The sequence below is a fragment of the Vollenhovia emeryi genome, unplaced genomic scaffold (assembly GCF_000949405.1).
Source record: "Vollenhovia emeryi isolate VEMERY1.0 unplaced genomic scaffold, V.emery_V1.0 DF939202.1, whole genome shotgun sequence".
Lineage (NCBI taxonomy): Eukaryota > Metazoa > Arthropoda > Insecta > Hymenoptera > Formicidae > Vollenhovia > Vollenhovia emeryi.
Genome location: NW_011967164.1, coordinates 1,214 through 28,345, shown reverse-complemented (window position 1 = coordinate 28,345; position 27,132 = coordinate 1,214). Strand labels below are relative to the sequence as shown.

General features: G+C 40.7%; 1 protein-coding gene across 6 annotated transcripts; it reads left to right on the top strand.

Annotated features, from left to right (window-relative positions):
• Nucleotides 1–2,111: 2,111 nt before the first annotated feature.
• LOC105561721 (alpha-1A adrenergic receptor) lies at nt 2,112–24,860 on the top strand. 6 transcript variants are annotated; one of them, XM_012011953.1, is made up of 9 exons: nt 2,112–2,380; nt 4,985–5,219; nt 9,330–9,746; nt 10,413–10,704; nt 19,514–19,738; nt 21,183–21,525; nt 22,744–22,950; nt 23,026–23,322; nt 23,598–24,860. In XM_012011953.1, the coding sequence occupies exons 3-9, from the start codon at nt 9,432–9,434 to the stop codon at nt 23,839–23,841; spliced, it is 1,923 nt and encodes a 640-aa protein (XP_011867343.1). In that variant the 5' UTR covers nt 2,112–2,380; nt 4,985–5,219; nt 9,330–9,431; the 3' UTR covers nt 23,842–24,860. The 6 variants fall into 6 exon arrangements, with proteins under 6 accessions (XP_011867343.1, XP_011867344.1, XP_011867342.1 ...); XM_012011954.1 differs by having other exon boundaries at nt 4,774–5,219; XM_012011952.1 differs by having other exon boundaries at nt 4,489–5,219.
• The last annotated feature ends 2,272 nt before the right edge of the window (nt 24,861–27,132 follow it).

Genomic DNA, 27,132 nt, shown 5'->3' with positions numbered 1-27,132 from the left:
ACACAAATGGCATAAGTTGCTGACAAAGGGAAATGGAAAGAGGAAAGAGGAAACGGAAGGGAAGATATTATGAGTGTCTTGAGAGTGTATCTATAATTAATGTAATCGAATTGATGTACAAGTGTTGTGGTTCTTTGCAGCTGTTACACGTGTAAATCGTAAGAGAGGAGAGAGAGAGAGAGAGAGAGAGAGAGAGAGAGAGAGAGAGAGAGAGAGAGAGAGAGCCATTATTGCTAATTTGTACATTGTACTAGGGTTGACTTATTTATTAAAGCCGCGTGTTGTTAGTTAGCAAACAAAGCCGTGTGTCGTTCATGACCGTTCGTTGTTCTCGTGAATAATCCGTTTTGTATGTAAAAAGGATTACAAGAGGAAGAGGGAGAAAACCCGCGAGAGTACGAGAGTGTGTACGTGTGTGTGTGTGTGTGTGTGTGTGTGTGTGTATGTTTGTGTGTGTGTGTGTGTATGTGTGTGTGTGCGTGTGCGTGTGTAAAGTAAATGGCATGAATAAAAAAAAGTATATATATATAATGCATAATATATTGTATATGTAAAAATTGTGTATTCTCGTATTGTAACTAGCTGTAATAATTTAATAAATCCTGTATCGAAACTGTACGTACGTGCGTGGTTGTTTTTCTTTCTGACATTCACACTACCGAATTTTTCACATTGCTCTTAAATTATTTGGCTTCTGTCCCTCGCGCTCTTTTCATGTTTTTTAAATATTTTTTATATACGACCTTTAATAATTCCATTCGTAAGAAAAAGTATTCGGTTAATGCACGATTAATTGGAGTAGATGCCGCTTTCGTTCGGACTAAAACCGTCAACAAACTGCACGTCGATTATTTGACGGTTTAAAGTAGCTTCTTGTTGGAACAATAAACCCACACTTTCGCGAATAATCGATTTATTATAATTTTTAATGCCGAGAAGTAGCGCATTGAAAGATATTTAGTTGCAATGTCACAATTAAGATCTAGCGTGTTTATTATTAAGATCTAATTATCAAATAATGCGGCGCAATACGAAAAGAATATTTTTACAAAACTTTTCAGATTCTTCCGGACTCTCCAGATTTTACTATAATTGTATATGCAATACGTATCGCGATACTCTTGCTCGTGCCTTCGGAAGTTGGAAAAGTTCCTTAATTGGCGAAATAACGTGCAATTAACGAAGCAGCCTTACCTAACACGAAAGTTTCTTGACGAAATTAAATGCCCGTCTCGCTAACAAAAAAAAAATGTTCCTTTTTCTTAAGGCATTGAAAAGACTTGGACTCTTCGGTTGACATTAGCAATATCAGCATGTTGTCTGCATATAAAAGAACTTATTCGTGAACGCGAATGTTATATGCGATGCGCGAAAATAAATTGTACACGCGCGGCGGATATTTTAAACGTTTGAACAACAGCAAACTGCAAAATTTGTAAAGGATGCATTTTAGCAATTCTAGTATTAACCCCCGTTAAATTAAATTAAACGGACAAGCGATATTAAATTAAATCACAAGTAGTGATATCGCGATACAATAAATAATTCCGAAGCAATTTGAGCAACTATCACAATTTTAACTTGGAAACTAACTCGTGCGCGAAGAATGAAGATATTCGAATCTCTGCCGCGGTTTCCAAAGTAATTTGCCAACCGCGGGGAGGGGCTGGAGCTGAACCAAGGGTGAATTCGCCATTTCATTCGTGTAGAAACTTTATTCAGATTTAGTCATCTTCCGTCGCAAATTCGAGTCATAAATCGCGCGGTACGTGGCGGAAAAACGAAGAGACAAAAGGAGGAGAAAAAGCGTGCGCGGAGGACACGTCCACAACACAAGGAGGCCCGGGAGAGTTACGCGGCGGAAAAGAAGAAATCGGCTGCCGTAAAGATATAAGGGGAAGTCCGCGATAATGGCGTGGCGGGGGGGGGGGGCAGGGGGTGAGAGAAACGGAAGCGAAGGAAAAGTGAAAAAAGAACACGGGCGGAAGGAGGAGATACGGGAAGGGAGGTCCGGGTGGCGCGCAAATTTTAGCGCTTCCCCGTCTCGCTTCCATCCCGCTCGTCTCCTTTCATTTCTCATCACGCAGCCTCCGTGGCTTCCTTTCCAGTATGATCCGCGCGGTCCGAGCGCGAGCATCGTGCACCCCAGACTGTTATCTCGTTGTCGCGTTACTTATTTTATTATTACGTGAAACAACTGGATTTCGTGACAAGAATCGAAGTTGGATTCAACTGAAAATGAACATTTCTTGATCATTCATTTTTAACGAGGGACGAGCGCTTGTTGTAAAGAAACATTACTTGTTCTAAGGAGTCTAACTGGACCTTTTCGTATAATGATAGTCTGTACGGACGTTCATTTGCAGCGTGAATATGAAAAGTAAGACACATCCTGCCAGGCGTTTGTAATAATTTTTTTATTAACGTTTGGTAGTTCGTTATTGATTCGTCATCTGGTTCATACCTCCCGAGCTTTTGCATATATATTCTGATTTTATGAAACGTTTCATTCTACATTATTTGCATTAGCAATTTTATGATTTTGCGAGTTTAACATGGCAAACTTACTTCGCTAAAAGTTTTGCCAGGCATATTAAAACCGAATTGAATTTAACTAGATACCTTGATCGCTACATTAAATGGGTTGCTTCATTGACTTTTAAGGAGATTAGCTTAATCCTTTGTTATGGTAATTTTAAATCGCCATTATTTCCACAATAAGTACAGCAGGCCTTTCGTCAGTGCCTGTCAATCTTCACGTTTGGATCCGACGGGCCTGTGAAATTTCTCTCTCTTTTTTTTTAATATATTATAAAACTTGCGGAATTTTTGCGAGTGAAAAACGACACAGATCGCTCCGACTTAATTTGGTGCGAACTAAAATAAAATGAATAATTTATGTTAGATTCTTAATGAACAATTCCTTATTATAATTATTAATCTAAAAATTGACTGACTCGCGCCAATCAACATGGCCGTTATTTATACCGCCTTTTCTCGCTAATAATTTTCACGCAGACCTTCGTTAACATCGCAGATAGATATCTGGAACACAAAGTTCCCAGTGTGAAAACATCCAACATAAAGTTTCTAATATGTTTCAATTTCTGTGTTTAACAATCTCGTTGTTGATTCACCGAGATCCGTTCGAATCCCGAGCTTTTGAGCTGTCGCACGTAAAAAGTCGGTAGAATCGCGCTACTTTGCTATTCAAATATCGAGCGAGCCACACGAGATTTAATAAACCCGATCGGCCGAATTCATTTTGGATATCGAGGAGCTGTGAGATTATACGATATAGATTCATGATGAGTTTCGTGGGCCCGAGGGTTACGCGCGATACTGAAATTCAAGTCCCTTTCAGTGGTTTCTTAGCATCCATTCCTCTCAATACACCGCGTCAATCGAATTACGCTGGCAATTGGCCTCTCACAATTGTAAAATCTCAATAATCTATATATATATTTAAATATACAATAAAAATACGTATTTGTACGGTGAGAGCAAAAAACGCGGTTATCGTTGCCCGAGTTTCACCATTAATCGTATACCTGATTGTCCAAAATGTGGACGTTACGATACCTGTGTCATTCTCAGTACCTACGATAAAACTTTCAGTAGTAGAGAAAAGTCCTCTATCATGAGATGGATTTCTAATATGAAATAGCGGGCTTTCAACACCCAAATTCAATCGCAAATCTTTTTTCGCAACGATCGCACAATCTAACAATGAATTTTTCACTAAACAGATTTCGCTCCGAGAACAATAAATGCGCGGTGGAACCAACAGACGATGTCTATTAATTTAGCAGAAACCCCGCAGTCTCATATTAGAAGATTTCCTTATAATAGGAGACTTTCCTGTACGTCATACTATTTCAGTTTCGCCAAGGATGTCACTGAAATTGTCGAACGGGCGATACGGATAGGCTTCGCGCAAGGTTATTTATTTATTATCACTTGACTTCAGTCTATGTGTATCGCCCGTCCAACACAATTGCCGTTGTATTTAATCTAACTGTGATATCTCAATTTTAATGACATCCTCTTACGCTATATTTGCGGAACTGCTGTGCATTTTATATTCCGGGCCACATTTTCTTGTTTCGTACCGGCTGGTGAGTGCAATTAGCAAATCTTGATAATTTGCAACGTGACCTTTGATCGTTTTGTCAAAATGTCGGTTCTTCCCTGCTCTTGGACGGAGAAATCTAGAACCGGTTGGCCGAACTGAAATAGCAGATGTATTACTGAAAGTTTCATTGTGCTGACGCAAAATAGGTCAGAACGTCTACATTTTAGATTATTAAGTATATGATTGATGATGAAACTCACGCAGCAGTAACTCCGTTTTTTTTTATTCTCATTGTCCGTGCGCTTTTTTTTGTTTATAATTTTGAGGATCAATTAATTAATTTCATTAAACATATAATTAAACTCTTGAGATTTTGCGCGTAAGTTTTCCTAAAAATTTTAATTATTTTTCAGCATATAAATTACTTGACATACATAATGTCATCAGAAAATATCAATTGAACAAAACGATTGAAAATCTTTCCAATAAAATGAACTCTTCGAGAACAATTTTAATAAATGTTTTTGTGATAAAACGTAGGCAAAATCGCCAAAAAAGAAGCCATCTGCACAAATTCTTTTAAAATCGTTATTCGTTTAGAAGATATTTTATGTATCATATTAATTATTTTTTCAAAGTCTTATCATAGTTTTATCAATCTCGCGTCCGTCAGAAAATCCGCGACTAAAGAGTTACAGAGAAAAATGCTTTTCGTACGTCCCTCGTGTCAGAGAGAGAGAGAGAAAGGGAGAAAATTTACTCTATAGAGTCATCTGACCTTCAATGGCTTTTACGTGACATTTTTGGCGGAAGTTGTCTCACTCGAATTCCCTCGGAGAATTTGAGAGAGATGACTTACTTTATAAATGTGGAACTTCTTTTGTACTACTAACATTTAATAAATCACAGTTTATCAAAGCCGTAAAAATTTCACGAGGGGGATAAAAATAATAGCTTGTACACAAGTGAATAAATATTTCTCTCGGTTCGCTATGAAACGCGAGTGAAAATTCCGCAAAAGAAAAAAAAAGAAGAAGTGAAAAGTGCTTCGGCTGTGTCTGAGGTTCGGACAATGAACAAACTGTACCGACGACGAAACGAGAGCATCAATGGCGTCGAGACGCGAACAGCAGAAATTGGAAAAGTAAGTGCAATCGTATAAAATCGATCGAACACGATATACTATTTCCTTTCGAGATTGGTTCGCAGATTTTGTTCGTCGCAGAACTGATTTATTTATTTTACCGTAAACTTATCGAAAAAGGAAATATCAAAATGGCACAGCGATATTCCAGGTCAATATCTTTTCAGTTTACAACTTCTTCGATAGATTTTACGGATGTACAGTGCGAGATTATTTTTCTTAGAATTCTCCGAGTTTTAAGGGAAGAAAAAAAGAACCTGGCCTGATTAGACGTATAATATTTAAATATCGCATCTCTTTCGCAGACATTCGCTGAATATAAGTGCGTCTGATAAAGTATATTTTTATATTTATTATTCTTGGAAGTATTATTTAAACCCTCGTTAGATCTTCGTCGGAGCTAAAAGCGGAACTAAAGCTCTAAGGTCCAAGACGCTATAAAAATCTATTGAAGGGTGCTAGAAGAATCTGGGGTACGCTGCAAGCGTGCGTTATTTAGTTGCGAAGAAAGACGTTCTCGCCGTTGGAGCGTGATTTTTAAGTGCCATCGCTTACGTAGATGCAATTCGATTAGCCGCATCTACGCGCGGGACTCTCATTAATCGCGATCCCTTTATCGGGGAGCCGTGTAGCTATTGATCTTGTTGCAATACCGTGGCAAATCCTGTGCCTTCCCGTAAGCCATTTACATTCGGCAGAAAGTCCGACATTTTATTAGCTGAATCGCGAGCGACAACCCGAGAACCTGTTGCTTTAATATCGTCACATTTTTTTAAGTAGGAAACAATTCAATCAGCTCTTTTCAATTCATCTATTCCGGTGCTTTTCTTATAACAAAGAACATTATTCTACTTTATCTTGCGTCTTTTCTACTTTTCATTTCGTCTCATTTTTCATTTAATCTATACATGATCCTACTTCAGTCTTTATTTCACTTCATTTTGTACTTTCATTTCGTTTCAATTTACTTGTTGATGCACATTCTACAATGCATTTCCCATTTAATAAAAGGACATGACTGTTTAGACGAAAGATGCTTTAAACTTGAATTTCAAATAATACATTCTATAAAAGGAATCATAATTTCCGGTTTTTTGTCCATGGAAAGCGGAAATAACTGGATTACTGTCGACCTTTTCTCGGGATCCGCTCTTTCTTTCTCCCTCTCGGAAAAATTAACGTGAAACATCGCGATTAATTTACGTCAGTCTGCCGAAAGGATCGATTATTAAGCGCCGCGTATATGTATTATTGAAAACAAACTTGATTATTTATTCAAGAATCGGGGAAATCTGAAGTTAAAAATATAGCACATTTGTTATTTAGAACAGAGAAATTCTGGTCTTCATTTATTATTTAACAAGTCACGATTGATTGGTTACGATTTTGTAAATTTTAACAAAATCGCCGAGCAAATGTTTGCACTATAATTACGAGTAATCAAACTTCATTGGCGTAATAGTTTTCGCAGTGAATGATAGAAACAAAATGTGTGAATAAATATTTTTTATTTATAATTGAAATCGGACGTTTCAATCGACGACATTTGCGGCGAATTTAAAGAGATCAAAATAAGTATTGTTTTCTCACAATAATAAAGTTCTCGATTAATAATATATTATCGATTAATAATAATACGGGTTCTCGATTAATTCCAGCTGGCCAATAAACTTTGATAATAAAAGTGTAACGATTAGAGGAAAGAGAAGCAAAATTGCAGTTATCAGATGCGACTTGACAATTACTTTGTGTTATATCGCGTAGATATAAAATAATTAAAAAAAGCTCTCATAAAGGTCTTCAAAATGCAGTGTTGTCCCACGAGTTCATGATTTTCAGGGTAAATTTGAAAAGAAAATTACGTCGCGTGTCTATATAGTTTCCTAATAATATAACGATTTTATTATTTGTCCCACGATTACATGATTTTCAGGCTAAATTTGTTAAAAGTTCTCTCCGCGCAGAAACGTCGACCGTATCTCCTTCACCTTTGAGCGCCCCAATTAATGATTGTTACGACGACTCGTGACGGAGCGCGCTGTCATTGGCCTTAGAGGTGTCAGTAGTCATTGCGACGCCGCGTCACTTTCCACACGGGACCGCTAATAAATTACATCCGCATCTCCCGTTCTCTCCCACATCGGTCCCGATCTCGAACGCGTGTTAACCCGCGCTCGTTTCGGTGCGAGTACGTCGGTGCCGGCGCGATCCACTTCAACCCTATGATGCACTTTCGCGGATCAAGTCACTTAGGAAGCACCTCGGCTTCTTGCAGAGCCGAAAAGTGCGGCTCGGATGCGATTTGGAAATTAAATTCCCCTTCGAAATTTCGAGCCGCGGTGCCGCAACAGCTTTGCGGCAATAACGTCCTTTGCGGTTTTCTAAATTTTTCAATATTTTTCTCGGCGAAGGTGTAACTTTTGTTAAAATCAGTCGCACAATTGTCCAGCGAACGCATTTATCTCCGATTTCATTCAGCGTAAACAGTTATGCCTGTTGTAATTAATTATGTCATTATACCTGTCGTTAATATAATTTGTATAATTGCTCAGCTAATTTGCGACAGACCGTTTTATAAATGTCTGTCGCTGGATATCGTGTACGTATTTAAGCCAAGCAAGATGATATATAACGGCGCATATATTTGGCTTTACGAGTAACACGTGTTACGCGCAGGTCATGCGAGAATTACATTTATTTTTATACGCGGAATATATTGCGATACGCGAACTTTCTTAGATATAAATAGATCAAGCACTCTCGCGCGCGCGGATCGCAATATTCCGTCACGGCTTTAATGCATCAACTTTATTATTCATGCCCTGCATTAATGTATCGTTATCAACTTGCCGCGTAAACTCGGCGGAGAGCTGTATCTTCGTTTCTGGGAAGCAGGAAATCGGTTTCCAGTTTTGCTCGTAAAATTCAGCGATAACCGCGCTTTAATTACGCTAATTACAAAATACTGCCCGGCGCATACGAATTTCGCCTAGACCAAATACGTAGATAGACTCGGGAATAAACTCCGCGATACGAAGCTTAAATCGGCGTTGCCGATTGCAAGCTCCAACAATTTGTATAAATAATCCGTACGAACGAATTACGATGCACATTCGTGACTTTTCCATGTCGTTCAACTCTTCGCGCTAATTATTGGCCAATTAATCATTCGGCTCGAACTCCATCGAGGAAGTAAGATATTAGAATAACGATAAAAGAGTTTGTTTCCTGTCGAGAATTTACCTTTGATTTCCATATTACTATTTGCAACGGCTGAACCCGGATAACATGCGCCGGTATGTCATTGACAGGCAAGCTTACCGAAGTAGCAATTTGTTCGAGGATCAGCATTGTCGCGAGCTAGAGAACACGGACTGTCGATATCCTGTACGTCAGTTAATCCGACCGGTGTGGGGTCCCGGCAAATAAATAGCGGCCCCGAAGGGGGTTGACATTTTTGTAGCCCGACCGGTGGAAATATCCGGAGGGATCGCGGATCGCGCCCGTCCGGTCTTACACGTTTATCGATGTCCCGGACGGTCTACGCGCCCGGCGTCGAGCCGATCCTTTTGTTTGTCGGGAAAGAGCGGCCGCTTTGTTCCGTAAGATTCTCCGCCCGCAATCAACGCGCAAATACGTCGCTCTTCTTTCCTCCCCGCGAACGTTGTAATCGACGTTGTGAATTCCTGACGATAAAGAAACCGATGACAAAGCCCATATACCGATCTCCGATAATTAAAGGCGCAAAAAGAGCGAATAAAACGCAACACGGCGTCCCTGAAAAATTAATCCGCTGAAATTAAGCAGCTTTACCTCGCAATTTTTTCACAGACTGAAATATTTAGCGTTTTTGCATTTTTATATCATTTTCAATGCATGATACTTTTTATTTTGAATTTTACATTTTCAATTTTAAATGGAATACGAACGGATTAAAACAAATCTCTAAAAATATCTGTAAAAGCTTTATTCTGATTTCCTGAATCGTTGCAAAGGCTTAAAGCTTATTAAATGTCAAAAGTTAAATCGCACAGTTAATTTTATGTATTACGCGTTTCAGCCTCTTTTTGAGAACATTTGCGGGATACGAGAGTCTTGTTATTTCGTCAGATTGTCTTCGGAAACACTTCGGGTCGGCGTAAGGACCTCGCACGTACGTGTTATCGATCGTGACTGGAGGTATTAATCCCGAAGACTCCATCGAGGCTCGTCATGCTGGTCCCGGAGGGCAATTTGACATCTTGGGCCAGTAACTGGACAACGCTGCTGCACCAGGTGTCATGCAACGATACTCTTTTGGGCTGCGCCGAAGAGTGCAACATCGTTTCCGAATTCGACCACCTTTGCACGGCGATCGAGAGAGGAACATTCACCACTTCCTCGATGACGCTTTTCTGTACTCCTTGCGATTATGCGAGTTGCAACGTCAACGTGTCCTTGCTCCTCAACGGTCTCGAGAGCATTGAAGGTGTCTTTTTGTCCAGGATACCGATAAGGAATTGCAATGTCACGTCCATCGAGGAAGAAGTAAGTTCTCCTCGAGACTGTAGACGTTGAGTGTCGAAATTTTCAAGGAGGTCGGAATTTAAAATTCGCATAGTTTCAACCTGCGAGAGTTGGAAAGTAGAAAGAACACTCGGGATTAGATTAGCCAAATGTCCTGGGATTTTTAAAATCCAAAGAGTTCCAAAATAAGAAAAATCGCGGGAGGTAAAATATAAATCTTCAATCCTTCAAAATCCAATTTCTTTTCCATTTCAATTTTTCGCAGAAGTTTTCGAAAACAAAATAACTCCAATACCCAAACATCAAAAGGATGAAAAATTGAAACAAGAATCCAGGATAACATTTTTTGTTAATTTATGGATTACCAAATTACTCGAAATGTCTAAGTTTCAAATTTTGCACTCTAATTCGACGTCACTAACAGTCTGAGATCTGAACAATTTTCAACACCTTCGTTTCTCTCTCGAATTAGATCTAGTCACTTCCCCCCTCGAAGGAGCGATAAAGTTGCTCGATTTCCGTTCCGGGATGACGTGTGTGTGAAGCTCTTCATTTTGAAGACGAAGCGGCGATATTTCAAATCCGGGACGACGTTTCGAAATTGTCGCTTTCCGCTTTTGCCGCCGTAGAAATTCCAGTCGTCCATCTCAAACGTAGCGGACGTTAAATAAATATCCGGTGTTTTAGATTTTCGAGTGCTCGCCGGCCGGCAGTATCGCCGAGGACCTGGCCGTGTCCTGCTCGCACCGGTCCAGGATCGGTGGCGTGGGAACGAAGACACGCCGCTTCGACTGGAGCTTCCTGTTCGTGGCGGTGTTCATAGTCGCCGGCGGACTGGGAAACATATTGGTTTGTCTCGCAGTAGGCCTGGACAGAAAGCTTCACAATGTGACGAACTATTTCCTGCTGTCACTGGCCGTGGCCGATCTCCTCGTCAGCCTCTTCGTCATGCCTCTAGGTGCCATACCTGGTTTTCTGGGTGAGTCCTGCAGAGACTCGTTTCAACCCTGCTTGTCTTCTTAATGTTTTTTTTCCCTCTACGGTACCCAGAGCAAGAGCCGGTATTCATAATCAGATCTTACATTCGAGGCTGTCTTGAATTTATCTAAAGATGCCGCATGGAACGTTTTATTGGCTATAGGGTATCTAAAGATGATCCGCAACTTATCCCGGTATTATTTTGTGCACAAAAGCCAATAAAAAGAATTACAAACGCAAAAACTAAACTGTGTCGGTAAAAAAGATGATTGAGGGATCCTGAATCTGACTATGAGTACCGACCTAGGAGTCGCGATGAAGGCAAAATCACAGCAAAATAACTATCGAAAGTCATATTTTGATCGCGACAGAAAATTGATCTGATTATGATTTTGAAAGTTTGATTTCTATCGCGATAATTTCAACTTGGATTATTTTCGATACTCATAATTGTATGTTGGAAATTAAACATGGATAGTATGGATACACAATCTTTTTGTTAACAAAAATGCTATTAAGATAAGAATATAATTTGTGTGATAAAGTGCAACAATCAATATTCTGTCAGATTTGCCTTTTTGAGCTTTCATTTCGTATCTTGTGAATTGGAAAATTAGGGCATCAATGCTTCAAAAATCAAACATTTCTACAAACTCGTGAAATACATGATAACATCTACGAGATTTTAATTATTTTGCACGCACGAGCGACTTGCATTCTTTCGGCGAGAGTCATCGAAAAGTCAAAATACAGTCATAAAAGTGTTCAATGATATCATCTTGTCTTTCTAGAAATGATTACCTCTCGATGCTGTCTTGACTTTTAATTGGCTTTTTGTTCCTCTGAATTTTCTTGACTTGACAAAGCGAGTTTACATCGACGTGACGCAGATATTACAAAAAATATTTTGAAATTTTCCTTCCCAAGTGTTTCAAGAGGCTAGACAAACACGCGGGGACGGAATGGGGGAAAAAGTGGGAATATGTCGAGAGAAATATCTGCGGCTTTTCCGCCGGGTGCCGCGAATAATAGGCGCACAGTGGAACAGTGCGTATTAGTGGCGCACCGGAGCAGAGTTTTAGAAGGACCTGCGTAGCTACGCGCGCGATCGGATTACGCTCGTAACATAATCCGTGGCTTAAGACATCGTGGTGCAGTGGAACAATGTGGAAACGGGAGACGACACGCGCGAAAGGGCCGCTTGCGCTCTTCCTCTTTCTCCTCCGATCTCGTGTTCTCCACTACGGGGCTTCTCGGGCAATCGCGTAAATTGCCCGGTGATTAATATTAATTGAATCCAAAACTGTATCACCGCTTACAAAACTTAGCCGTTAATTTCAAAGTTACGAACTGAAGATGAATTGTTAACCGCGAGACGTACAGCGTGATTCAGAAGCATTTGTACAGACTCCGGGGGTGAGTTCTCCATAGTCAAGAAAAAGTGTCACGCACAGGAGAGCCCCCTATTACGAGATAGGCTCCTAATACGAGACAGCGAGGTTTCTGCTAAATTAATAGACATCGTCTGTTGGTTCCAGCACGAATTTATTGTCCCTAGAGTGAAGAAAGTTAGATGCGTGTAATTATTGCGCAAAAAGATTTGTAAAGTTAAACGTTGAAAACCCGCCGTCTCATTTTAAGAGTCTATCTCATAACAGAGGACTGTATGTCCGGGAATACCTGGTTTACGAAAGTTATAAATTATAACTCATAATCTCCAAATATAAAAATCCAAGTCAAGTCTAACAATCAAGTGTTCTTTTGGATTCGAGTAATACTAAAAAAATAATAATCGATTGTACTTGCAGGAAGATTTCGTATCTATGTGGAGAACCCACCTCCAAGATTCGTACAAGCATTTCCGAATCACCCTGTAAATACGTACGTACGTATCAACCGATGTAATCTGTTAATTAACGCCCAAGAGTCGTCTCATCAGTCAAGAATGGGCCGTCGATTAAGGGATGATCTTAGCAGATAAATTTATGCTAAAGTACAGACGAATCTCCTTCCTCCTACGAACAATCGGCCGGCCCGCCCTCCTCGCCGCTGCCATTGTCGAGGGACGACTTTATCCCGCGAGTTTTCGCGTCACGTGCCTGTGCCCCATTCTTCACGCGAAAACGCGCCGACGACACGCGAGGCATTAGCGGATTCATCGTCGCGGCTCGTTTATCTCGCGAACGAGACAGCTTTTGCTCCGCGACCTGAAAGGAGTAATTTCCAGGCGCGCATCTAGGTCCGGGGAACTTAAAATCCGGAACGGCGACAACAACGCGCCATTCGATTCCATCAAGTCGTTAATATGAAACTCCATTGAAGCATCTAGCATACCCATTTCCTCCGGCTTCTTAGACTGTCGGGTCTAATGCCGTTTGAAATAAAAGCGCTCGTATTTTCCAGCTCCGACATTTCGATATTTCGCAGTTCGCGGGACTCGCGATGTTTCCTCCGGTTGTTTCGACGTGGGGAAAAAAATGTTTGCGGCCGATGTCACGGCCCACCCTCAGGTGAAATCGCCGAATCTCGTATCGTTACGGGCCAGGCGACCGAGCTTTCGAGCTTTCTCGCTTTCAAATTTTGCAACACAGGACTTAAATCCGGCTTTGAAACTTTACGAATAAACTTTACTTCACTAACTAATAAATGTAAAATTTTCAAGTTTGTGACGTCCAACGTGAGTTTCTGATTGTATTAGTCTCGTAGCGAATTTGGTTGCTTGCACTGAGTGCACAGTAAGACTTCATAGTCACTTCTTATATTTAAGGATCGTCTTACTTCTTGAAATATTTCTTATCCCGAAAAACGATTCGTACAGGTCAATTTTTTTTGCTAAATAGTTTTTCAATGTATATTCAAGACAAACTTAAATGTAAGAATTGACTAACAAGCCTTAGTGTGCACTCAGTGCGCACTAGTGCGAGCAACCGAATTCGCTGTCGGTAATTCCTTAAAACCTAATTACAACGTGCTCTTTGCGTCTAGAAACATTTTGTTTAATACAAGCAAATCGAAACGCTTGAAAACTTTGTCGACAATGTACGATCGTGTAATGTACAATTTACCAACGTGCATACATTTTTTAAACGTTGGTTATTTATTGGCTACAGAATAGAATGTTTCTAGACAAGCAAGGAGCACATTGTAGATTAGGCTTACCCAGATAGCACAAGACACTCCTATGAACATTTTAAAAATATTCTTCAAGAATATTTAAAATATTCCATAGGTCATTCTTATACATTTATCTTATGTTCGTGAAACATTCGATTGACACTACTATAAATCTTTTTCGAATGTGAATAGAATAATCTATCGAACATGGCGTTCACAAGTTTCACTGCCTTTTGCATACGATAAGTGTATTACACAATAAACAATTTGCAATACATAAACTCGATGAATATTACAACGTTATTCTGAACGAATATTCCAAAGACATTCTCGGCGAATATTCTAAAAACATTCTTCTTTGTTCTGAATATACGATTTCTAATTGTAACAATCTATGTGTATTTATAGAATTTTCGATTGGAATATTCTGAAATTAAGAATATTTGCACTCCAGAAGAATATTCATAGAACTGTGTGTTCTATCTAGGTAATAGTTCAAATATACAGGGTGTCTGATACGGGAGGACCCCTACAAAACATGGTGGTAGATTGAATCAGACTAAGAAGAAAAGTCATATACCATTTTACAAAATTCGCAATAGTTATCGAATAATTTATTGAAATGTCTGAACGAATGAGCGCGTAAGCGCGTTTTCCTTTGGTAAGGTTAGGTTAGATTAAGTTTGTTCTATCTGATTGGCTCGTTGTACAGTCGCAGTCGCAGGAATAGGATGCGAGGTCTACAACGCAAGTCTTAGAGTCGTAGTCGTAAGAATAGTCGACTATGATTGGTTAATTCTTATGGGTCTGACTGAATTGACCAATTACAGTCGATTATTCTTACGACTGCGATTCTGCGACTGTCGTTGTGGACCCCGCAGAATTGGACCGACTTGCACGATTGCGACGACCATCTTGCGACCGGAAACTAACCTCTCAAGCGACCACCGATATGGCTCTACGACCGTATCCTACGACTTTACGACTTCTATGTAGACGAGGCTTTACGTCTCGTGTCGATCATCGCTCGTACTTACCGCTCGCGCCCGCCCCTCGCGTACCTACCGGGCCCGGCCCACCGCTCTCTGCGCGCTCATTCGCTCAGACGTTTCAATAAATTATTCGATAACTATTGCGAATTTTGTAAAATGGTACATGACTTTTCTTCTTAGTCTGACATAATCTACCACCATTTTTCGTAGGGGTCCTCTTGTGCCAGACACCCTGTATAAAATAATCACGCAGCAATTAGCAACACGCTAAAAGTAAAAATAAATTCCCGAAATTAAAGGCGAAAATATTAAAGTCAACTGTGCATTGGCATTTCTTTATTTCGTCCGACGCGATTCGCAGCCGTCGCGTAAAAAATAATTCATTTCACATTTTGCACGACAAAGTATCTTGTTGCACAATGCGTTAAACATTGGCGTTAAAAATTAGTAAGCAAGGATTAGATTGACGGTATTACATTTAATAATTCTCGCCGTCCTTGATCCTATTACGAGGCGCCGTGATTATGGCGCTAATTAATTCGCGTTTCGACTGAAATTGCTGCGAGCAACGAAGCACGCCGTATGGCGATTAAGTACTTTCGAGTGTCCAATCTACGCCGGCTCGATGACAGCCTACAATTATCTTGACGCCTATCCATTATAAATCGCCCTGAAATTCGTCTCGAGTGCGTTCTCAGACTTTGCGAACGATGTGATTGCAAAGATTTTAACTGTTAATCTCCAGCTGTTTATAAACGATCTAGCTATAAGATAGAACAAACGACGTAGCGCCGGAAAAATTTCAAGGCGACCGCTGATGTGTAAAATCGCAAAACAGGATGCGACGGGACGATATAAATGTTAAATACTTTTTAAAGGTATTCGTCGAAATTATTTATCTCCATTTTATTGCAATATTTTATCGTTATTGATCGCGCTGATATTTTAATGTTTAATTAACCATTGTGATGAAATAGCGTCGAGGCGTCGTCAATATTTCAGGTGGGACAAACGTGCTGAAATCATCGGGGGCGTGAAGCGCGCGCCATTTTCGGGCTCGCTCGTTACACTCGTTAAGTTGCGCGGTTCATTTCCGACGTTTGTTTTCATATTTTCGCGAATATATATGCCGCGAAAACGGCAGAAAGTGCATTGCGGGCACGTACAGCGGCGGCGGTTCAACCCGGCGCGTATGCACCTTGTTACGGGGATGCGCATCGGCGCGTAACGCGGCCTTTGTGGCTGAAAATTGGCAAACTCGCCGCCTCGGAGCTATGCGAATATTTCGTATTCAGCGGCATTCGCGCCTTCACGCGCGAACTATCGGCTACTCCCATTCGCATTCCAATTCTTTCCTCGCGCATTTCCGGGGAAGCCCGCGAAGTTTCCGCCGCTAACTTCTCAAATTGACAAAAGAATGGGAGGAAATATTGTATACGCGCGGGATTAGCAACGGTAACAACAATCGAAACGTCCCTTCGCATAAATCGCTGGCGCAGTATCGATAATGGAGATTGCCTTTCTTTTTAACTCCTTGGATCTTATCTTCAGGCGAATTTTTTCCTTGCGTTCAAATGATTTCCCCAAATTTCACGTGCGCTTCATCTTTTATTCTTGTCCCGAAGTTTGCAAGAAAAATAAAATCTTAATCTCTATTGTCGCGTTGCATTTGGACATGTTTCCCGCTAAACAATGGTAAATTCGAGTCTGCCGGCGCAGATATTCGCGCGACACGATATCCGCGACATGTAATTATTATAAATGTAATTCGCGATGTATACTTATCATTTTAATTTTAATCGCCACTCGAATCCCCAGTCAAATATTGAACATGTAAAATGTTATATTGAAGGTCCGCGCTCGCCGATCCGTGTCACCTTGAACGTCGACATTTACAATTTTCTATGAACCCGGGAGGGTTTTTTTTAATTTTATTTTATTTACCACCCTCGCGCTTGCCCCTCTCGTTTTTCTCGCATGTATTTAGGCCTTTATTGCAGTGTGTCTGCTCATCAAGCCGTGCTTTAATCTGTTACTAATGAAATTCCTCGCAACGTAGTCTCCGAGGAGATCTTAATATAATGCGACTATGCAAATTTTTGGGGTTACTATGCGTCCTCAGACATTCTGCGCTTTTCGCCTTAATTCTCACAACGAGTGCAGCGCACTACGCCAAGAGACGGCGGATTAAGTTGATTATTTTAATTGGATTAGTATCCATGCCGGTGGATTAAAGGAAGAAACCACGCTTTGAAGTATTCGCGACGCCTCGTTCGTTCGACTCGTTAAACGTCACTCATTCCGAGCTACGGTTACAGCACTGGGATCTGCATAATGGGAAATCCGACGCGGTAAAAATCGGGACACGTGTGAAACGAATTGACAAAATTACCGAGGCCGTTGCTCGCAGTGTATCGCGGGATTATTTTCAATCCGTGACTGAGAAGGCGCAATTAATTATAGACTCGTATACATAAATCGTTATTGACTTTATCGGATCTTCGTCGTTTCGCAAATCGCTGTTTGAACAATCCATCATCATGCGGTATAATCGTTGAACGTTTATTTAATCCCTAGGATAACATTGAGTGACTGCATACGAAGTGATGCATTCCGTTGCATTCCGTAAGTTTCGTTCTTGACTCTCATTGAGTAAACGTTCGCCGATAATCAAATGTTACGTGTCGAGCGATATGCTTTGCTTAGCGGAAAGTACAGAGGAAGGATTCCGCGAAGCGCTCACGAGTTCCTCAGACGTGAGAAAGAGGTGCGTACACATATTTATTCGTCCCGCCTTTCGATCGGGGAGGCAAATAAATAGATAATCGATATGAAATGAATCGTCGAATCGCGTGCCGTTCCGGAAAATTATAAATTTTCGCAAAGCAGCAGACGCGTCCGGATCCGACTTCCGAAATCGCGGTCATTAATCAAATCAGCTATGAACACAGCCCCAAAGCGTTCCAGACGTATCGGCGGCTTCGAGTTTTCGCAAATCTTTGAAGCGACAAAAATACACCGGCGGCTCGGGGAACCTGCGCGTGGAAAGTGACGGTTTGTGTAACGCATTTCCGACATTTGACGTCGTTTGATGTGGCCCATTCATCGCGGGGATGCACCGTACGTTCCCGCGCGTCCTCCAGCCAACGGCACACGATAATATGTTTCCTACTGGATTACTTACGAGAACCAATAAGGATAGAGAGTTTCAGATCAGGTGACTTAAAGCTCAAGCCTGATTGGTTTTCGTAAGCGATCCACTAAGAAAAACCCATACAGCACGCGCGTCTAAAAGACATCTTTAAAACATCTTTAAGTCGTCTTTTAGACATACGTGCTGTATGAGAATAGTATCGTGTGCCGTTGGCTTAAGTCTCTATCCACGCTCATCTCTGGTCCGTTTTCTCGTTACCGTCCCTTGGAAAAAGTAGCGCATCACCAAAAACGCCGAACAAAAGTCAAAGTGCCCGGAATAATGTGTTCTCCAACTAAATCCTTTCCCTCCGCGTCTCAATAGGGAGAGAGAATTCGTAGAAAGGAAACCATACAATTTTCACTATTAATTCATTCTCCCTTCTGCCGTTTTTCGCGCGCGCGTGTATGGGCTAGTCCGCGAAAAAGCAAAAATTTATGTAAACTACATTACCCAGCCATAAATCTACAAGAAAGGCAGAATGTTATTGAATAGACGTAAACTCTGATCAATCGTTATCTCAATTAATAACTTCAAATATTACTTTAATCACGAATTATTTAATATTTTGCCCGATATTTTAATAATTCAAACGTACGACTGAAATTTGAATACAGCTCAAATTTCCCTCTACTAGACTTTTAATCAATGTTTCCTAATTAAAACTTGAAAAATGATGTTATTTCACATTCGTTGCTCCATGCAGATTGTACACGTGCGAGATTCGCCGATATCTTTCCGCAGATTAAACATTAAGAATATAAATAGACGACGGATAATATCTTTATTTCTCGTGTAATTTCAAGCGTATTTTCCTTTCGAAGGGTGTGCAAGAAGTTTACTTAAAGCTGAAAATTATCGCACACAGAAAATGCACAATTACAACTGTAACAAAATTGTCTAGAAATGTGACAATTTCGAAGTAAGTCGCTCAACTTTCGCTCGAAAGACAGACAGTCCAGTACAAGAAAAACTATCTTTCAAAGAAAAGTTAAGTAATCTTATACGAATGTATAAACTTATCCGTATTTATAACCTATGCGGTTTTCCTCTTACGAGAAAGTCTTATACCGCGCGTCCCTCTAGCGAGAACATTCCGGACCACTTCACTTTTGTTCACCATGTGATTAGACTAATCTAGTAAGGTGGATGATAGAAATGTAGTTAAATTTACTATTATTGCGATTGCATTTACTATATAAAAATAATTAACCAATTTTTCTATTTATTACCCGGATATTTTGACAGAATAATAGTTAAAAGCTTCTATTTTATAGTAAATGCTTTAAATAGTCGGCATCGCTGTGTCTATATGGTTGCTATTACCAATATTACAGTAATAATTACTATAAAACGATATTCCTGGCTATAATAATTATTTTACTATGCAATTATATGTAGTTTCAAATACTACATCTTTTTCTATCAGTGTAGGGTGACCGCGGCAGGTAAATGCCCGTCCTCGCTCCTTAGTCTTGACACCCTAGCTTCTCGTCTTTTCGAATTTTCAGGGTATTGGCCGTTCGGCGTGGTATGGTGCAACGTATACGTGACATGCGACGTGCTCGCGTGCTCGGCGAGTATAATGCACATGTGCTTCATCTCCCTGGGCCGTTACCTGGGTATCCGTAATCCGCTCAGGACACGTCACACATCCACGAAACGAATGGTGGGCTTCAAGATCGCCGCGGTCTGGCTACTAGCCATGCTGGTCTCGAGCTCCATCACGGTGTTAGGTAAATTACCCCCCTATCTCCCCGTCCCCCTTCGTATCATCGGTGGCTATCTACGGCGGCCACCCCCGCCGCGGTTAGAGAGCCCCTCTAATGTGGGCCAGCACGTATCTCGTAAAACGGGCAAGTGCGAGCGCGATGAAAACGCGTAGAATCGGCAAACAATCTCCCTGCCCAGATGAAACATATTCGGGAAACGGAAACTGGACCGCCGCGGCCTCGCGTTTGCTCGCGCTCGTAGAATATACAATTCCCTTTATTCCGACCAACTCTGTTCTAGGATGAATCGTCCCGTCGTGTTTATCTAGCGTATTAAACTTTACGGGGACGGCGCGTCTTCATTATGGCGGCTGATTAATAATGGGGCGCTTTATTGGACCTCTCATTTCTTTATAAGCTGTCAAACGGGCGCGCCGCTCGTTCGAACATTTCGGGGCAAATTAAATCTCATATCCCGGCGAAAACTTCCCGAAAGAGCTAACTATTTTATGAGAAGCTGCATCGAGCCTCTCGCGGAAAATTTAAATCCTAAACCGATTATGCATATTAGTGAACGAGTTTTCTGACCTAATAGATATTTTCCACTTGCCACTTAAGCGCAAATTAATTAAGCAACTTCAATAATCGCAGCGTACGTTTATCTCTACATTCTCCACCGTGTATCTGTTTTACATTTTCTTGTTACGCTAATTTCTGTATATTCTTAATGATCTCTGCCGATTTTGAAGTAGCAAATCGCGCAGCAAAAGAATCTTCGCGATTGCGAAACCGTTCATTTTCGAAAATTGCGAGAAAGTCAAGGTGAGAAGATACGAGCGGTACCTCGACAGATCGATAGAGGACCCCGCGTTTTTATGAGCCGATAATTTTCACTGTATTCTCGCGAGATGAGAAGCGAAAAAGCGTGACGACGCTGCGCTGCTTTATCGGCATAATACACATTTATCAAGGCTCTCGATGGCCGCCCTAATCGATAATAGAGAGTAACCTCCTACCTCTTTTTCATCTCTTGTAATGCAAATAGCCGAATGGAAATTCTAATTAGGCGAGTTATACTAAATTTCTCGGAATTTACGTAATTTCACGTTTATTCCCTCGGAGATCGATTGCGCAAAGTTAGATCGAGGGAGTTCAGATTCGAAGTCATTCTTGAAAATAACTTCCCTTTGGCACAGGCGTATCGTTACCATTTTAAAACAAACTTCCGAAAACCCAATTACCACTTGCGAGCACTCTCTCGGATCAACTTTTACCGGGGCAAAATCCGTTCCAATTAGCGGGACGTCCCGTAAGATGTAAAACAACGGTTGCGAGATGACGATTCGAGGGTATGCCGCGCATTTCGGGAGGAGATCCCGGGGAGCTTGACGGCTAATCGAAAGCCTCAATCGACAGCTAATTAGAGAGGAGGATAGGCGCGACGAGATCTCGACGGTTGTTGTTTCAGGCGTAATTAATCCCTCGAACATCATGCCGCGGCCAGGGATATGCGTCATCAATAACCGGGCGTTCTTCGTGTTCGGCTCCCTGATTGCCTTCTACATTCCCATGATCGTCATGGTGGCGACGTACGTCCTGACGGTGCAGCTGCTGCGCAAGAAGGCCCGATTCGCGGCCGAGAATCCGGAGGGCGATCAGTTTCGTCGGCTGGGCGGCAGATACGCGTCCACAAAAACGACATCATCGACAGCCTCGTCGTCTAACGCGGCAGCCGCGGCCATCGCCGTGAGATCGTCGGCATCCACGGCAAGACAGATTCGCGCCTCCGGCTGCAGCGCGGAAATGGACAGGTGAGCGTTGGACTCTTTTCAAAATCATCTCTCCCCCAAAAATTCTGTACGAGACAATTTCACTCTTCGTTATTGCTTTTGCTCCCCGTAGAGGAAATCATCCCCTGGCCCGCCGTTAAGCCTCGTGTCCACGATCCAAGAACCGTGTCCAAGTTCTGGCTCCGAAACATGCGTGGCCAATCAACTTGTAGCTTTGCCGTAAAGGATGCAAGTTTCTTGGAACTGCAGCTTAGACACAGTTCTTGGATAGTGGACACGAGGCCTCGCGAGTTCGGAAACACCTTCTGTGTGCCGTTGTCGTTGTAGTTTTGTAAATTATATTATTTATATCGGGTGTTTTGTATCTAAATTAAATTGCGGTGTGAAATATATGTAATTTTGTACGCAAGTTATATGCATAAACTACAATTGCCGTGAGAACAGAACTACACAAAGGTGAATGTGAAAACGGAATGTAAATTTTACAACCTAGATTGAGCGCGATTGTATTCCTCAATATTTCTTCATTAATTTATTGAAAGAAGCTAGTCATAGTTATGAAGAAGTGAAAAAAAATTGGAGCCATGCGGCAATTTATATGTATACAAGTCGTTTATCGAATTCCGTTTCTGTAGCGCAGCTTTATGCAAGGTAGATCGCGCATGCAACACCCCTGATATCAATGCGAAGCGACGATCCACGAGTCTATGCATCTTAAATCAAGCGTCGCGACGCAACGGCCAGTCCGGGGCCGCGAATTAATGTGATCCCAACTTTCTTCATCAACGCGTCAATTTTTAAACTCTCAACAATCTGCGCACGAAATCGACAACGTTGTCATGTTATCGCTGTCGCAAAATAAACAAACAGAATAATATAAACAATGCAGTCTGTATCTCTGTAGAATATATCGTGAAACATAGAGAAAATAAAAATGTTTTATATAAAAAACATTGATTATAAAAAAGTTTTTGCCATAAAAATAAAAGTTCGTCATAAATTATTTCATATTATAATATAAAAAGTTTCATTTAATTAAAATAATGGCGCAAGTTAACATAGAGAGAAAGCGAAATATTTATTTCATTTTCTCCTCGCGATGCTAATTAATTGCAATTATAATCTTTTCGTGTAGAAAATTGAGATCAGTTGCGAATAAAGTAAGGGAAACGTTTGTTCCCTAAGAACAAACACGCGAGTGGCTTGTGGGCGGATTTAAAAGGTCTAATTGTTGAACAGCGACAAATGCGGAGGCGTGAGAAAGGTCCTGCCGCATTTGAAGTTAGCAGCGAACGGCGCCGGGAGTCCCGCCGCAGGATCTCGGCTCAAGTCGAAAGTGGATCAGGCGACCCAAACGCCGGAGAACATCGCACGCGAGACACGGAATTTCACCCTCAGGGCCCTGAAGCTTCAATTGAACGTCACGCCAACCACGCTGAACCTCAGGTACAGCCTCCCCCCCCCCCGGAGGAATTTGTACATTAAAAATTCCGCGTGCTTGAAAATCGAACGTTCTTCAAGGTTTCTGGCGGGTCGCACGAAAAAGAGATCCCTATCCGCGAACGCGGTCGCGACCGAGCAGAAGGCCAGCAAGGTCCTGGGACTGGTGTTCTTCACGTTCGTGTTGTGCTGGGCGCCGTTCTTCCTGCTTAACATCTTCTTCGCCGCGTGTCCCCGGTGTCCCGTGCCGAGACACGTGGTGGACACGTTCCTCTGGCTGGGCTACGTGTCCTCGACAATCAATCCGATCATCTACACCATCTTCAACCGCACCTTTCGAGCCGCGTTCATTCGCTTGCTGAAGTGCAAGTGTTCGAGGTAACGCGACTGTACTTCTCCTTTTATATCAAGTGTTGCCGCGGTCTTAATAAACGCAGCTTAATTTTATTGTTTAATTACATCTTCTTGCGATACAATTCTCAGAAGTGTCGCTCGATCCTTCGATTTTCCGCGATCAAATTTTTCTCATAAGTGAACCTCAGAAAGGCCTGACGGGCATTGTTTACAGCTTCAAAACAAGTGTGTTGTACAAATTTCCTTCATAAGCGCGGAGGAGAAAAATAAATTGAATAGAAACGTCACAATCCTCTTAGGTCTACGAGGCCCTCGAGATATCGCTCGGTCACGGGAAGCGGAAGGGGGGCGGTGGGCCTGTGCACGTCGGGTGCCCTTCCACTGGCCATCAGTCTTCAAGGTACCCCCTTGCTAACGCCAACGCCGAATCCTGCAACGACGCCGGCGTCGGGAAGCTCGTTTGTCACGATGATGCACCGAACACCGAGCTCCCTGTACCAGGACACCTTCTTGATTCACGAACGCGATCGGGACGGTCATTAAATCTTCATCGATAACACGTGAGATCGCGCTGCACAACGCGATTTTTGCTCCTCCACGAAAGCAGGCGGTCTTAATTGAAAAATCAATGTACATAGAATGTAAATAAAGTTTGTTCTGTAAGATAACTGCGACATCGTTCGTTACTCGGAAACTATTCGCGATATTTCGGCTCGCAGATACTAATTTCGCTTTCTTAAGTCGACTATCTAATTAATTAAATTTTCTGATTAAGATCAACCAGCAAGTTAGAAGGGAACTTTAAGTTTGTTGTGCAGCGTTATCGATATCAGGAAGATCCACATGAAATAATTTTCCGTTGGCGAATTCTCAAAGTTGCTTAATGACTATCTGTTGTAGAAATCGAATTTAGGTGTACATGTATGATACCAAATAAAATAATACTACTATTTTAGCGCGAGCTCCATCATTTTCTTTCCGCAAATCGAAATTCTGAATCTTTTAAATTTGGTACAAGGTATGTAGCAGAAATCACGAACTTCTTTTTACGTGTAGATAAATGTGTCTTCGCAATACATCAAGCTCATGTTCGTGGCTTTGCTGAGCCAAAACGTGCGGGGGATAAAGTGATACTTTTTTCTGAGCAATGAGAGTATAACGTGGTTACTGTTGCGTTTCATTGACTACATTTATGACATTTACGGAAACAAATTGTAATCTTTCATATCCCACCTATTATTTCTATGTTTATGTTAGCGAGAGTTTAATTTATGCAATTTTTATTATATATTTTTCTATTGAAAAGAATAAATTGTAACAAGTAGCGATGAAATCGAGCCCGTATTGCCGCAAAATTTAATATTAGGATGTACTTTACATTTAGGGAGATATATTTTTATTAGAAAAAATACGGATCTATTTCGCATGTCGTGTGTAAAAATACGTCTCATAAGATTTGCTAAAGTGGCATTTTTAAATGATACGTTAAGTAATTAAAAAGATATGTAATGTACACTACGTACAGTATTGGAGCTGCCATCTAATAAAATTTCTCGGAGACAGGAATTTGTCGTTTATTGGTAATTTAACTTACCCTTTACTTTATCAATCTTTCGCCAATAAAAATAATCAGCAATCGATATACGAACTATACGTAGTCATCCAGATGATTCGCTCAAACTTGACCGGAAATAAACGTATTTTTAAATAACTATGCAATAGTTTGTACTGCATATGAAGACGCTTGAGGTGCAATTGAAAAGATTTGTGAGTCGTTCGTTCATTTGTAATCAATTAATTATTTTTCAACCCGGTATTTAACCGGAATAGATGAATTAAAAAGTTTTCATATAAAATATTGTTTGTATTTTGTACGAAGAATTATAAAGTGTGATTAAGAAGGTGTGTGAGTGATCCAGATCATTTTAATTAAATATTTATTAATTCGGAAGATAGCTGAAATTTAGTTAGTCTTGTCGAAAGTAAGAAATATAAAATTCCACCGGTAGTTTCCCTTCCATAACATTTAATAGTTTAAGGTATAAGAAAAAAATTCTATCAGTTATAGTCAAATAATATATTAGTTGTTTGTAATTTCTCACTGGCGAAGCAAATATCAGTCATGTGCAAACACATATGTATAATACACAGGGTGAATATTAATCGATGTACCGGCATTTTACCACAGGAGGTGGATTACCAACCGTAATGTAGCCAACCCTGGAAAAACTGGAAAACATATCTCGTTATATACATGTGTCTCAATCATATCTAATTGCGTCTCGAGAGATATAATTAAATATAATTAGATATAATTAGATATAGGTAACGAGATATGGTTTCCAGTTTTTCCAGGGTTGGCCGCAGTCGCGAACGGTAATCCATCTCCTATGGTAAAAGATTGGTGCGCCCATCAATATTCACCCTGTATATCTTAAAAAGAGACCAGCTTGATTGCATAAGAGGCCCTCCACCATCCCCGCCGAATTCTTCTCGGCGGTCCTCTTTTCATTGCAATAATTGTGTTCTTACATTTTGTCATTTAATTAATTTTTTTTGCAATTTAATTTGTAGTATATACAAAAATATAAAAGGGAGAATAGGTTGCACAGTAAAATTGCTAACATAATGTAAATAAAAATACTTGCAATATTTCTTCATGACATAAACTTACATAGAAACATGTGATATGCATACAATAATATATAACTCTTGCAATGTAGAACATTAATGAAAAATGTTATACAATGCTACGCATGTAGTTGTGCCGATTGTGCAACATTTTTTATTAACGTGCAAACAAAAAATTAAATTGTATTGTATTTCTAACGTTATTATTATATATGCATTTAAAAAATCTATTTTAATAAAAATAATGACAAATACAATTATATTTAATATTATTAAATTATTATATGTAATAATATATGTAATAATGTTAAAGTTATTGCAATTACATTCCAGTTACAATGTTATCTAGCTTCTTAATTATCGAGTTATGTCCTCCTGCCACTGCCTACCCGAAACCTTACCTACCCGTATAATACTTAACAATTAAAAGTCGATCGGATTAACCATTACAGAGATTCAATAATCTGAGGGCCTCTCAACTCGCGTACTCGCGTAAAAATACACGGTCGGTCTTGCGCACGCGGTTTTCGCTACGCTTATCCTACTTGGCGCGAGACACTACCGTGTCTCTTGATACATTATATTTTTTTACCCGCGTTTCAACTTAATAAACCTACGAGAGTCTCATTAAAATCGCGATGCGACTTAGAAAAGATCCAATTTGGGATTATACGCCCGCAATTGGGATTTAATTGGGATCTTATCTCGCACATGTCCGAGAATATACATATAAAGAAGGAACCGAGGGGGAAACCGCTGAGGGCATTGTGGTGTACAGATTTGCGGCTGGACATTACTAGGCATTTTTGGGACATTAGGCCTTGCTGGAGCATTATAAAAATATAATAAGATAAACTAAGATATATAAGATATATATAATAAGATATACTAAGATAATAAGAGAAAATAAGATAATAAGATAAAGTAATGCCCACTGGGCATTAGTGGCCATTGGTGTACAAGATTTTGGTCAGCGGTTTCCCCTCGGAAGAAACCCACCCGAATTTTAACAAATCAAATGAAATCAAATTATTTCGTCCACTCTGATGGTGGCCATGTTGACCTTTTACCCCGTCTTATTCCCGTCTTCCATCGTTGGGCCAGATTGGACATACCTTTCGTTGTTCCTGGCCACAATGTCTGGTCATTTTGATCAGAGATCAGGAAGGAAGAAAACACCTTCCATAGTCGGTTTGTTATCGT

Excerpts from the sequence above, each read along its gene's own strand:
- LOC105561721 (XM_012011953.1), top strand. The coding sequence starts at position 9,432 with ATGCTGGTCCCGGAGGGCAATTTGACATCTTGGGCCAGTAACTGGACA. Across the intron at positions 10,705-19,513 it reads TGCCATACCTGGTTTTCTGG|GGTATTGGCCGTTCGGCGTG; the intron begins GTGAGTCCTGCA and ends TCGAATTTTCAG. Across the intron at positions 22,951-23,025 it reads CCAACCACGCTGAACCTCAG|GTTTCTGGCGGGTCGCACGA; the intron begins GTACAGCCTCCC and ends ACGTTCTTCAAG.